The 14,793-nt window shown below is 40.5% G+C and overlaps 1 protein-coding gene across 1 annotated transcript; it reads right to left on the bottom strand.

Moving 5' to 3' along the window:
* Positions 1-3,203: 3,203 nt before the first annotated feature.
* On the bottom strand, positions 3,204-13,213 carry LOC140593233 (uncharacterized). Its single transcript, XM_072717181.1, has 6 exons — positions 13,166-13,213; positions 12,929-13,050; positions 9,525-9,730; positions 5,638-5,895; positions 3,487-3,837; positions 3,204-3,331 (listed from the first exon to the last, which is right to left on the bottom strand). The coding sequence occupies exons 1-6, from the start codon at positions 13,211-13,213 to the stop codon at positions 3,213-3,215; spliced, it is 1,104 nt and encodes a 367-aa protein (XP_072573282.1). The 3' UTR covers positions 3,204-3,212.
* Positions 13,214-14,793: the final 1,580 nt, after the last annotated feature.

Below are 14,793 nucleotides of genomic sequence, written 5' to 3'. Positions count from 1 at the left end.
CTTCAATGCCATTGTTCCTGATTTGCTGCAGGTTAAACTCTCCCAGCTTGCTGTGCCAGACTCCATCTGCTGGTGGATAACAGACCTCCTGACAAACAGGAGACAGCATGTCTACTTAGGAAACTGCAGGTAGACAGTCTAGTGGTAACAGTGTAAACATTCATTTGTACATACTTATTCATTGCCTTGAATTGTCTTGCATGTTGCATGTCACACCGGAGACTCACCCATCAAGACAAATTCCTTGTTTATTTAATACCTTTCAGATTCTAACTCCAGACACACAGAGTGGAGGGCAGGGCTGGCCCTGCATATAGGCGACACAGGCGATGGCCTAATGTGACGTTTGATTAAGGGACGCAAAACAGCAAGTAAAAAAAAATAGAAGGAATACATCTGATTACAGATGTGAGTTAGGTAGTTAGCAGCCAGATTTCCTGTGCTACTGAAATTATTTTTAATGTAAATGAATTGACAAAATTTAAAACTGAAGGTATAACAAACCACTTTTGCCTGCTTGTGAGCTAAGAGGGAAGGTCTGCTCTGAAAATCCTTGCTTAGATGGTCACTATTAAACTCTTGCACAGTTCAAAACTCCAGAGCCGCTCATACCAACTTATCACTCTCCCACCGGTATACAGGAAATGACGCATAACCTACACATATGAAACAGTTAAAATAGAGGCAAAATACTCAAAGGAAACAACCCTTAATCAAATAAAATTCTTTTGCATTCTCAAATGTAAACAATATTAAATATAACTTAATGTTACAAAGAAATTAATCAGAAACAGATTAAATTTATTGAAAATGAAGCACTGTCATGCCAGGCAATGGTAATAAAAATGGAACCAAATTACATTTAAAACAAAGTTTTTCAACTGACAGCACAGATACAGGTGGTGTTTGGCCTTTGTGATAATGGGGAAATGTGATTCTGCATTTGCCAGCTGGAAAGTGGGTTTTCACTGGCAGCAATCTCTGCCACGCCCTTGTGTCTGTACTTCATGGGAAAGTTTTTCATCAGGTGTCTCTTTCATTTGGTCTCCCCCCAGCGTCGCTCCCATTCCTCCCTGCCACACCTGACCCTCTTCTCTCATTTTAATGCTTAAAAGGAGGTTGCCCAAGTATGTTTTTCGCTTTTTGGGACCTGCTTGTTCTTCAGCATGACTGTACAGTATGTGCTTGTGTTAAGTCCACTTGTGTTAAGTCCACACTGTCAGCTTCCTTCATTAGCATTTCCATTCCCTCCTTCTCCTTTGTTACAAAGATGTTTTTGAAATTCAACGGAACCGATGAAGTCACCGATGCATCGCAGATGCACGTCATATATCTAGCGGGCTAAATATCTGGACCTGCCAGCGACTCCAAATCCTGTAGGTGTGAAAGGTGCGGCGACGAGCCACAGCCAAGGAGAGCGCAAGACATGGGGTGAGGCGAAAACTGAGGGAGGAATTTAAAAAGATGTTAAAACTTCAGTTTGTTTAGGAACTGTTCTTAGTGTTCAGGGATACACACATACACACGTGTGTGCAAAGGTCATCCTGGAGAGAAGTACCTTCCTGAAACTTAACCGAGATAAATAACCTGACACATAACACACAGAATCTTAATGCTTAGTCCTAAATGACACACTAATGTCCTGTTTGTGCTGTTTCAGCAGTTTTACTGTATTATGTACTTTTTGAAGAAGGGTTATTGTAAATTGTGAAGTCAAGTTTTGCACACAGTTAAATTGGTATTTGACAGGTATTTTGATGCCCTAATAACAAAATTATTACAGTATAAAATGGCCGTACAGTTAAATATGATGGATGTTTTAATTCCCTAAGAACAAAAATGAAACAGGGAAAAGAATAAGTGTGTGTTGTTGATGTTTGCAGAAAAAAATATGACCTGTGAAGGAAATATGTATTGCACTTTTACTAAGAAACATTCATTTTTATATATGAAAGTAAGGTAAGTCAGTAACACATTCTCAGCCTAGATAACTAAGCATCATAGGGTGTGCTTATGTATAAAGTCTGCTTGCTTCTCAAGGAGAAATATCCTTCAGCAAAATCAATTTAAGTATCATTAACCTATCAGGGAAAATTAAGCCTGAGGTCCACTGACTAAATGTTAACTAACACAAAACAAAAACAAAAGACTAAAATGTGACTTTAATTAAATTACAGTTCAGTTTCAGTAAGTGACAAAGACTAAAACTAAATTAAAAAATCTTGCCAAAATTAACGCTGCCTGACACAACCAGTAAATTTATTATAATTAATGGAGGAAAGAAATTACACTCACAGATAATCAGTCTCCTTTACCTGGGAAAATAAATCTTTATTTGCATACATGCATATATGTCAAAATAAGGAACGTATACACATGATTTGAGTCGTATAACAGCACATACATGCAACTTAACAGTTTACATGAATATACCCTCTTCTACACTAGTTTAAGCATAAAATATGACAAATGCAGATCCTGTGAATAGCTAAAAGGAAATAGAATAATTGTACCTTAAAACAGCAAAAGTTCATATTGTTGTAATACCATCCCTCTAAACACAAAAGTGTGAGTAGCTGCTTCCAAAAATATAACCATAAGCTTACAGATTGTAAAACCTTTTTGTCTTTGAACTATATAATTTTGCACACAATTATCCAAAGCAATGAATGATTTCTACAAGTTTACCCACACTTCCGAAATTAAGCTGAATTTCATTAACATACACAAAATATAATAGATTATTATTTACAATTCATTCCCTAACATTGATAAATGTATAACTTTAAATGGACAAGTTGCACAGTATATATTGCATTAAGTAATGGAAAAACATAATTATAAAAGTATGTTTTGACCCACTTTTTTCATTTAACATGTTTCGAGTGAACTGTCAGGCTTAAAAACCAATGGAAAAGGCATTCCTGAACAGCCTATATGCAAAAAGTATCATTGTTGCTAAGTAATAAGTGATAAATTAACAGATAAAACATCACAGACTCCACTCTATTGCTACATGACAGAATTAGTTAAATGGCAGATTGTAGAAATCATGCAAATATTTTTTTCAGACTGAACATATTGATTAAAATGTATTTTAAATTCATTTAAAATAAAATGTGAAGATTGTGTTTTGCAAGGTATCAGCTTCTACGGTAACAGCTTAAGCTCATTAAAAATTCCGCCAAAGGAATTTGTAAAGTACACATTGGCTAGGATACCTTGACTGCGCCATAGCAGAGGGTGAATATCAGCAGAGCACAGAGGAGAATTCCAGCTCTTATAATGGAGAGACAGATAAGCACCATCATCTCTGAAGAACAATTGAATCCTGGAGAAAAAAAACGTCTAATGTAACTGGCATGATAAAACTGAGATGATGTCACACTGCAACAATAATAATGGATTTACACTCTCATTTCTGACTGCTGGATTTTTTTCCATTTGGATTTTTAAATGATTTCATCGACTCTTTTTAATGCTTACCATCTATATCCAGCTGTGTGCCGTTCCCAAACAGCATCTCCCCACACATGGCCACAGCGCAGTAGTAAGTCCCAGCATCAGAGAGGCTGAGGTTCCTCTTGGGGAGGCTGTAGACACAGCTCTGTGTAGGAGATCCAGCCTCAGGGCTCTTCTTACACTCATCACTCCTGTTTCTGTGGTTGTAAATGACTCCTGGAAGGGATTCTCCTGATCCATGTCTGAACCAGTAAACACTGTGTTCTCCTGCACAGCTCCCAGTCTCTATTGTACACTGCAGGCTCACAGAGTCTCCTGGCTGCACTGTGTCAGACACAGGCTGCTGTACCACAGTCCTGCTGTTGGAGTTTTTACCTAAAAGGCAAAATGTTCATGACAGCCCTTTGAGAGAAAAACTGGAAAATACAGATCCTCAAATATTATTTTTATTGATTTTGGAAAGGTTTGGCACCCAAAGTGGTGTTCCTGTAGTCATCCAAAAAATCACCAATTTCTTGGAGAAAAAAAATTATTCTTGTCTTTTTAATGTATTACCCTTTATTAGTATATATTCTTATCAGGATTGTGCAATATTCAGAAATTATGAACTGTGCCTCATTCCATTCATGAATTGGAAGAAGAATAATTTAATCCTTTTCATGATTCTATCAATTTCCATTTGGTATAAGTTGCCCCTTTTTCACGGGAAGGTATTTATTGTTTTTGCATATTTAGCTGTTGATGTGTATTAGTATTTTTGAGGATTCTGCTGTAGTACCTGCATGGTTTGACTCAAGAGCCAAATGTATTATCTTTACTTGTTACTGTTTGCTGATTAATAGTTTGTCACTTTTTTAACATTAAATAAAAAGTATACATAGCAAAAGGAATTACTTAGTTTCATGTAGTTGCTCCTATTTATTTTCTTATGCATAGAAAAGTAAGTTTTTCTGTTCAACCACAGCACTACAGCAAAAAGCAAAATGTCATGGTTTATCCCAATAAACATGTCTAATATTTCATTAATATTTTATTTATTCAGCATAATATTTGCAAAGGATTTATTATTTAATTTGCAATATTCTGTCCTGAAATCTTTTCCTGCTACACTGACGACTCTCTCAGCATGTGCAGAGGAAGCTGCAGCCAAAGGGTTGGCATCCTCTGATAAACATGGTTGGCTCAGGTAACACTGACATTATGTGAAGCTTTCATGACAGGAATAGGGACTAGTTTGACTTTTGACGCAGTAAAAGAGTTTGGGATGTTTCTTAGGTTAGAAACTGCAGTCACTGCAGCCAACACTAACGTTTGAGGAGAGACACTCAGCTTTTCCACCATGGTACACAAAATGACAGTTCAATTATTATTTTAGGTGACACTTCAAATGTTGCATTTTTTCATTCAGAATAAGATGACATTTTTATAACAATGATACATAAAAGTGTTAATGTGTTTATATGTAATTCATATTTAAATAATAGACTGTATAGTTAAAAGCTACACCTACAGTACATATATGAACTTATTTGAATCCAAATCCTTTTTCATTCTACTTCATTAAATTCAAATATAAATTGCAATGCCACATCCTGTTTTCAACCACAATTCAAATTTAATTGAGATTAACAAAATGAACTGAAATTAAGGGCCATTCTCAATTCATTTCTGAATGGTGCACATCCCTGATTCTTATGTTAAAGAATTTTTTTCTGAGTGAGTATACACTAACTGCTCAGTTAAATAGCTTTAAGCATAATTTTCTTTTGCCAGGCACTGACATAACCCCAGGATCCCGCTGTTTCATCAGTACAGTTACTGTGCAGTGTTTTCATAAATGAAGGCATGTGTCAGTTTATGCCACAGGCTTCTGTTGATTTTGTATCGGTATGGATAGCATATATTTATGTGTCATAATTATTGTATTTAACTTTATACACATAACCAAACTAACTAACTCCACTTCACATAATAACACTAAAAACATTGTCATTCCAACAGCAAAATGTTTTAAAAAAAATTTTGTTTAATATTGTTTAGAAAAACATTAATCTACAATCTACATCAACCATCTTTGTTAATTTTACATTGGCACACAGCTCAACTGTCAAAAATGTTTGTCAGGGGACAATCTTATTGACACTTTAATATGAAAATAGTTGGAGACTCATTTACCTGTGATTATGACAAAGGTTCCATTTCCAAATACGATTTCATCATAGAATACAGCAACACAGTAATACACTGCAGAATCTGACGGCTCCACGTTGGAAATAGTGAGGTTAAACCTCTCCTCTGCAATCTGTAAGGAGTAACGTTTTATGTTTTTATATTCCTTGTAAAATTCACCAGGTATGTAGCGAAGTGCTTTCGCCATGAGCTGGGGCTTCTGACCAACAGTTTGCTTAAACCAAACAGCAAAAGAAACATCTTCTGGACGGAAGCATGTCAGGGTCACACTGTCTCCAAGCTGAACCCTCATCAGGAGACTGGGCTGAACAACATCCACAGCCAGTGCAGTGTCTGGAAAAACAGAGAAACACAAATGAATAAATAATCAAACAAACAAAGAAATAAATAAGACAAATATCATAAAAGTAATCAGAATAACTATTACATATGATGAAGGTTAAATGGGCAAATATTTATTATACTAATTACATCATACAGGATATATGAAAATATTAAAATCCCCCAAAATTATTATTTAATATTTTAGGATCCTACTAATGAAAATGAGAAGACCAAAGAGTCTGAACATCTTTGTGGTTCCACTTGTTTAGAATAAACTGCTCTGCTGCTAAGTGAGAGATCATGGTCGTGGTCGGGATGAAAGGGCAGGAAACAGAGAGGTACAAGATACACATCAGGCTGATATGATTGGCTGTTCAAACGGGAATTTAAGTAATAGTGAAAAGGCATTCTAACCTGCACTTACATGATATTAATTAATTTACTCCTTGACAGCCAGTTAAAATGATAACAATTACATACCAAATTAGATAAATAGAACAATTAGATAAATAGGAACAGATACAGAGTAATGAAGTTCTTTGTACAGAGTGCTGAGACACTGTGAGAGTATTTGCTAATCATCTCCCCCAGACAAGCTCAGCACAGTCTCAGTCTCTTGTTATCAATCTGTGACCAGTGTTTCTCAAACCAGTCCTAGTGCATATATCATTACTGTATGTACTGTAAGTTGTTGACAGACCATGTCATTGCGATACAGAAAAGAAAAAACAAGACTGGTTTACAGCACTGCATAGCATAAAGGGAAAAAACAAAAAACTAGAAATGCAAATAGAGGAAACAGCACTGAAACAGAACTATACATTAGGTGCTGTATAGAGAATTACAGTGCAGTCTTATTACACGTACTGACGTTCCCATCCATCGGCCCACAGAATTTCATCCACATCACAATGGATATCTCCTCTTGCAAAGCAGCACAGGATTTTATGTTATTGCAAAGGGCGACTGTTACACTATGATGAAGGCAAACAAAATGGGTTTTATTACAAAAAACGTAACAGACTAGAAAATAACTGGATAACGGGGGAATCATAAGAAGTGAAGAACACACAGGCAAACAGAATCAGCAACATTAATGACAGGACTGAGAATCACATTCATACAAGGCCAACAAGGGAGCAAATGAGAGACACCTGGAGTGAGTAGCACAAGAGCAGGAAGGAGAGGTAAGGCAAACATGGAACACGCATTGTTCGTTATGCTACACTAGGGAGGAAACAGTAGGTTCAGGCGGGCAGGGTGTGGCAGGGATCTGTTTCAAAATTTAATCAGTTTTAGTTAGTACAAACCTTTGTAAACGTTGCAAGAGATCCATCAACCACTTCCTGAGCTATTGTCCTAACAATAAAAGCATCTGCTGTGGTGGCAGTGTCTGTGGAATACCATGTGCAATACACTTTATGAAGATTTATATGTATGTAAAACAAAATATTTATTGATTCTATGAAAAATATAGAAACAATTTTTGGTTTAAATAGTGATTTAACCGAGTAACTTGGCTGAAATTCTAGATAATTGTAATTTTAACAATTAATACTATCATTCACAATTTTTAAGCATGCGGTTGGATAAGAGATGGATATTCAGTTGCATTATGCAACTACAGCTAGCCCCTGTCTTTACCTACATCACTAATATCTCTCTGTCCCTGTCCACTGTCCCACTGTGCTTCAAGAGGACCAATAGGCAGTGCTTGAAGTGGGAAAAAATAAGTGCAGGAACTCTAATTTTCCGACATTTGACATTTGTGCGGTGAAAAAAAAATGAAGTCTTTAGGATGTGTTGGTTCAAAAACTATTTTAATGTAATCATTCTTCCAAGCAATAACCTATAGGCATAGGCTACTTTTTTCTAATTCACAAATGGAATACTGAAAAACCATTAAAACAACATGAACCAGACCAGTGTGATACTTGTAGGCCTAACAATAGACTAGGGCTAAAGCTGATGCGATTGGTTGGGACTCAGTGGATGCATATGATAGGGCACTGTCGTGGCTCGTGGGTAATGTAGTCTTTTATCGGTCTTGTGATATTATCTATTCTCGGGCCACTGTCGCTGCGTCGGATCAGTTTCAGTAAGTACCGGATCACAGAAAAAAGTGGCGGAACCCAAAAGACGAAAATACAGAAGCTCCGGAACTGCGTTCCGCTGCGTTCCGGCCCACTTCAAGCACTGCCAATAGGGTATGAGAAAAGCAATACTTCCTGACAGCTTCTACCATAGTACCAATGAGAGTGTTCTTACAGTCGTACTATGGTATGGTGGACCCACATAACAGGAAGTTAATACATTGTGAAGTCTATTAAGAACATCATTTGGACTGAACTGCCCTCCATTGACAAACTGTACCTTACCTGCCTCAGCAACAAGGTTCAGTCTATAATCCAGGACTTTGACCACCATCCACAAACTCTTCAACCCTTTACAATTTCTGTTGAAGTTTTTCTTTTTTATTGTATAAACCTAATCCTAACCGGAAGTACACCAAAAAAAAAACTTTGGACACTAGATGGCAGTATTTCAACACTTCCAACATACATTGTCAAATTACATTTCAGCACTCCCACTTAATTTTACAATGGTTCTAAGACAAAAATTAGAGAAGACAACTATGTGCAACTTTACAAATAATAAAAAAAAAGATTTTACTCAAACTAGCAAGCACCTTATTTCTTACCATTTTACATTGCTTGCAGTATTTGTTTTTGTTTTTGAATATAGAGTATTCAGTATTAACGCTAGACTTAAGGTAGCATTAAACAACACAAAGTCCAAGCTTTCTCCTAAAATACTCAAATTTTTGCTTTGCTAGTGGCTTGGTCAAGATATATTTATTTTAATTTTCATAGTTTAATTGAACTGAACTCTGGTAAGAAGAGGGAAATATTTACCATTTGTTGTTTGCATTACGTGGGTACATATTTGGACCAAATGTGTTGAAGAGAGGTTATTATGTTCAAAGGTTGATTATTTGATGATTTGATTTTTTGTTTTAAATGTTGGGTGTTGACGAAATAAAAAACATTTAAGAAGCCAAAATCATCAGGACAGCTCTGCAAAGTGAAGCTAATTAACATATCACAGCATGCTCCACAGGTATTGTAAATAGCCCCTGTGTGTGCTATTGTAAATACTTGTTTTGTTTTCCCTATTATCGCGTGTGTGTTTGCATATGTCATATGTGAACCCTGTCCAATCTTCGCGTGTCTTTAGCCATTGTGTGAACTACCCACCATCTGTGCCTTACTGTCTGGCATCTGACCTCCCTGTATGCCTGTTGTGCGTGAAGGTGGCAGAGATGTTCACGAGTCATAAAATTAGAGTCCAAGTCAAGTCTGAAGTCTGGCAGGAACAGGGACAGGGGGGTTCCGAGGGGCCGATAGGGAAGGAGGCTCCAAGGGGGCTTGTAGGGCAGGAGCCAGAACTGGTATGGCAGACATGGATCGTGTCCCACCATCTCCCTCTCTGGGAGATAGAGACACCAGTCGTCCCTCTCTTAGGCCCCTGTTGATACTGCAGGCCACCTTGGAACTTGGGACAAGGGTGGTCCATGTTCTGGATGTGGACTGGGGTCCCTGGAGTGGGGCTCAGGGCCAGACCTAAGTGATCCCACTCCAGGTCATCCATCTGGACTTCCTCCTGGACCACCCTCTCGGAGCGGGCAGCAGCTGGGAAGTCAAGCTTGAGGCTGGAGACTAGCAGAGATTTGGGCTGGGCCCAGGGCTGGAGGCTAGGGGAGAGTCAGGCTTGGGGCTGGAGGCTAGGGGAGAGTTGGGCTCAGGGCTGAAAGCTAGGGGAGAGTCAGGCTTGAGGCTGTCGGCTTAGTTTGTGCCCCTGTGAGGCAAGTGAAGCTTGCCCGGGCCACCTGTTGGGGAGAACAGCACAGCAGGGACCTCTGGCAGTGAGTGGAGCACAACTGGGGGAACCTGTGGGCAGCGAGCAGGGCAGAGCCAGGACGTCCAGAGATAGGTGTAATGGTACCAAATCCTTCGTTAAGGTGTATGAGCTACATAATGCTGCATCCTCAGTAACACACAATTATTTTTAGTATGTTACCACTAGAGCTGGGCGATGAATCGATTTTATCAATTAATTTGAATTTTTTGTTTAAGACGATGTGCAGAATGAAAATCGGGATTCACGTCAATGTATTTTAGCTTCAGGTTAATATCACTGAGTAATATTAACTAAAATTCAAATAATAGAGCTTATTATTTGCTAGCTAGTTTTTTTTTTATGTTGCCCCTATAGGTTTCACTTATAGTAATGTTTTTTTCAGAGCATAATGTTAGACCTTCTTATGTGTTAACATTAGCCTAATAACGAACCACACAGGCTAAGTGGCGAATTAATTTCAGAAAGGCACAATTTATTCATGATAAAATGAGAATGAAAACATAGAGAGTTCATCTCCTTGGAAAATGACCATGATCGATTTTACCTCACCAAATAAGCCTGGTTTAAATAGAGAACTTAGCTTATCTTGCTAGTTAACGTAACTAACGTTGACTGTACCGGTGTCCTGTTGAGTTGAGCTACTTTGTCGAGGTAAGCTATGGTTAAGGCTATCGATTAGCACTACGATAGCTTTCCTCGACAAAGTAGCTCAACTCGACAGAACACCGGTCTCAGAAGGACAATGGTAAGAAATTCAACTTATGATGTCAGCTTGCATTAGTCGATGAATCACTTAAACGAATAAATTAAGGTTGTAAAATAACATATTTTCAACAGGCTAGACTTCTGCTGGCTACTTACATTTATCAATGCACAACAAACTGCACCATGACAGACGAACACAATGAACAGGTCACTCAATGAGAATGAATGACGCAACCGACTGGCTGTTCTAACGCCGAGGTGGTTATAATGGTACGGTCCACATTAGGGGTGTCTGAAATCGTTTTACATAAAATTTTCCTACATGGTGAGGTTATCTTTTTTTTTTACAACAAAAGAAAAATGTTAAGACCCCCCCCCCCCCCCCCAAAACTGCTATTTTTGTCTCTTTTGGGGGGTTCTGGGTCTTTATCGGGGGATACAGTACTCTCCATAATTCGAACCATGCTTGCAGGTAACCATGGTTAACTGAGAAAGAACAATGATTTCAAGCACCACCCTCCTTTTAAAGCATCCTCTCTGCTGTCTTACTGTCTATACTTCAGAGACTCTCTCAGCCCTGCTCTTCAAAACTAAGGAAATTATGGATTTGATCAACTGGTCTCTCAACGCAATTGACACCATCTTCTCGACGAGAAGCCCAGGTTCAGGGGAACCTGACTGTCCTGCAGGAACATACGCAGCTGGCTACATGATGGACGGATGGGAGAAGTGGTGGGTCGTGTGTCTGGCAGCTCTTTCCGTGGAGGACATCGAAGATATTTACCTATTCGGAATCATGATTACAGGTCTGATGCTGATTGGATTAGGCATTGCCCTGACTTATCGGAAATTGAAGAAAACGGTGACAGCCGCTCAAAGCCCCACTAGGCTGGCCGGGATGATTGACGGCCTTGGCAGAGCTGTGGGCGCCCAGACTATGGCTTTAGATCGCAAACTGGATAACATCACTGTGTCTAATGACCGCAGATTTGATAACATCACGGAGAGGCTCACGGCTCTGCAAAGGATTTTGGATGGCGGAGACCAGCACGGACATTAGAGGAGCTGCGAAATTACAATTTGTCGCCTGAATACCCAAACAACCCCATTCTATCTGCTTTTGGCTCCCCCCTAATCAGCACGGGCTTTGGCCAAGGCCGCTGCTGAGCTCAACAACTCCCCCTGAAGAACAAGGCAGTGAGACTCTCTTGCATTCCTCTCCCCCAACCACAAGGACACCCTACCCCCATCCCACGCCTTCGCCGCTTCATACCCCCAGCGTGAACGAGTGGGTCTATGTACAGCGCCGTTTGGCTGCAGGACCGGACGGCTGTTTGTCTATGCTGGACTACCTCCACCTCCCCATTCCCCTCCCCTGTTGCAAGTGTCGACTTTAGTGTTGTGAGATGTGGTGACTATGTGCTTATTGCTGAGGTGTTTTTTTCTGTTCCTATATTGTACTCCCTACTGGAGTACAGTCTGGGGGCTGTTTTTTTTTTTATTCACCTCCACTCTCCTTACGTAATCTTGTTTCTCTGAGTTTTCCTATAGTCCTCCTGACCTGTCTACCCCCTAAAATGTTTGTGTATGTATGGTCGGGTTGATGGCCTGCTTTTCGCTGGTACTTGTGACTAGTTACATGGTGAATTGCAACAGCAATAAAGGAAATCAATCAATCAATCAATCAATCAATCAATCAATCAATCTATTCTAACTCAATTGGCATGACATAGTGATCTCCAGCCTTGTCCTTGTCAAAACTCTCACCTGGCTTAATGAGAGAATCAGTGGAATGCAGTGGAAACAGGTTTTTTGGGATTAAGTTCACTTTCATGGTAATTGCAATTCATCTGATAACTTTTCATAGCATTCTGGAGTATATGCAAATTGGCATCATAAAAATGGAGGCAGCAGATTAATATTTGTGTCATTCTCAAAACTTTTGGCCACGGCTATACAGTTTGCACAAATCCATCCCCATCAGCAAGTGCCTGCTTACAGAGAGGAGGATGTCGGCAGGGTTTTCAGAGGTCATAAAGTGACAAAAGTTGCTGCCCAGATCAGGTCTGTCCATCCCCCAAACATTTGTAATCTGATAAGCAGAATCTTGTCTAGGGCACAAGAACACCCAGTATTAGGGACGTGGCAGTGGCCTGGAAGGGTGATCACGATGTTAAAGTCACAATCAAGGATGGGTCGAGGACATCTGTAGCTAGGACCCAGGAGCGTTCTTCTGGACCATAGCTCTCACAATCCATGTGATTCTGGAGTTGGCTGCATTATCATGTGGAGTTTAGGGGACACTGGGCAGCATATACCATCTCACCATGAGGAAGCACAGGTGGCAGAGAGGACAACGGCATCCATTGGATGATGCATGGGACCATAGCAGATGGGCTTGATGGGTGAATTGAGAAAGGTAGCAGAGATTAGGTAAGTACTGGGTACCTGCATGCAATAGGACAAAGGAGCCAACTCGTCACACCATGTCAACCATTCCTATGATGTGCAGGGCCAATTTATGACAGGTAGGCAACCTAAGTTTCTTGGTGGACAGCCAGACCCGCTGGTCGTCGTCGGCGATCTGGCTGCTGTTTTTGTCAGAGTGCATGTGCTCGCAGCTGTCAGTAGGCTAGTACCCAGAACCCCTTACTACTCCGATATCACTCCTCAACTACAAGGACCCCGCTAGGAGGAGAATCCCAGGGAAACAAGGGCAGCTGATACCCCAGAACACATTGGAAGGGTGTCAGCTGAGTAACTCAATTCCTGTGGGAGTTCCAGCCCAAGGAAGGTACTGGGCCCAATCCACACAACGGAACTGACACAACAACTTGAGCATCATGGTCACTTCCTGGTTTGTCTGCTCCATCATTCCATTGGACTGCAGATGGTAACTAGAAGAGAAACTCAAAGACACATTCAGGCGGGAACAGAAGACTCGGAACACACAAGAGGTGACCTGGGGTCCCTAGTCAGAAATGATATCCTGTGGGATCCCCTAAATACCAAAATACCCAGGTGAACAGCAGATCAGCCAGTTCCCCATCAGACAGAAGTTTAGAAAGGGGAATCAACTGGCACCCATTGAATGAAGGCCAGTGGGACATATACTTTATCTGCTGCACATTCCACAGGAGGGGGCTTTCGCTGACTGGCCTCCCTCAGGGACTCATCCAGGTCACTGGCTCCAGAAAACAGGTAGGAGGGAGAATAGGGGTTGACCTGTCTGGACAGGGTGTCTGTCCTGTTGATGTTCCTCGACACTGGGAGGTAGGACACTTTAAGAGTCAAACTGAGTGAAAATAGCAAGCAGTGGGCTTAATGCATGTTCAGCCATTTGGCAGTTTGTGTATACTCTAGATTTTGGTGGCCAGTTAACACCAGAAAGGGATATTTGGTTTTCTCTAGCTAGTGGCGCCATTTATCTAATGCCAACATAACAGCCAGCAGTTCCTCATTCCCCACATTGTAATTACAGTCAGCGGGGGGCAGCTTTTTCGAATAGAAGGCACAAAGGTTAAGTTTCCCCGAGTCCTTTTGCCACTGAGGTAGGACAGCTCCCACGCTCACTACGGAATCATTCACCTCGACCACAAAGGGGAGATCTGGGTCCGGCTGCTGGAGAACGGGTGCAGAACAGAACATGTTCTTTAGACAGCGAATGCTACAGTACCTCAGCCTCTGGGATCCACTGCAAAACTGGGCCCTTCACACACAGGAGGGAGGGTCAGTGATGTACGTGGACATAGCCTCCTCCTCTGGTCAGGAAAGGGAAAATAAATGATCCTGGGAGAGCAAGATGCCCTACTGGAGATAGGTGCTAATTGTCACAATTGGAACCATAAGGTGTCCTCTGTTGTGAAAGCTATACATTCTATATTCAATGTACAGGGATTGTTATATGTAGTACACATGTGCTCCAGTCAAATGTCTACTGTGTCAATGAAAATGGTAGCTTGTTTGGATATCTAAGGCTACTTCAAAGCATGATCTGGGTAAGGTTGACAGGAAACAGGGTCTTACATGAAGCAGGTATTGTTCTCTTTGTGGTTTTTACTCTTTGCAAAAGTGAGCCCAGCACAGTGCAGTTAGTGGGTCAGTCTTCCTGTGCTGCGTCTAACCAGTGGAAACATATGCAGCACTGCAGAGAAGCACTCAGCAGACAAACAAATGAAAATAACTTACACC

Source organism: Paramormyrops kingsleyae, chromosome 10, assembly GCF_048594095.1.
Source record: "Paramormyrops kingsleyae isolate MSU_618 chromosome 10, PKINGS_0.4, whole genome shotgun sequence".
Classification (NCBI taxonomy): Eukaryota; Metazoa; Chordata; class Actinopteri; order Osteoglossiformes; family Mormyridae; genus Paramormyrops; species Paramormyrops kingsleyae.
Note: the sequence above shows the minus strand (reverse complement) of the source record. Positions and strands in the feature narration are given on the sequence as shown.

Bases quoted from the DNA above. Each gene is read 5' to 3' on its own strand.
- LOC140593233 (XM_072717181.1), bottom strand. From the start codon at position 13,213: ATGCACTCTGACAAAAACAGCAGCCAGATCGCCGACGACGACCAGCGG. The intron at 5,896-9,524 runs GTGGCCTGCAGT...GCTTCCGTCCAG, and splicing joins CCCTTGTCCCAAGTTCCAAG to AAGATGTTTCTTTTGCTGTT. The intron at 3,332-3,486 runs GTAAGCATTAAA...TTTTTTCTCCAG, and splicing joins CACACAGCTGGATATAGATG to GATTCAATTGTTCTTCAGAG.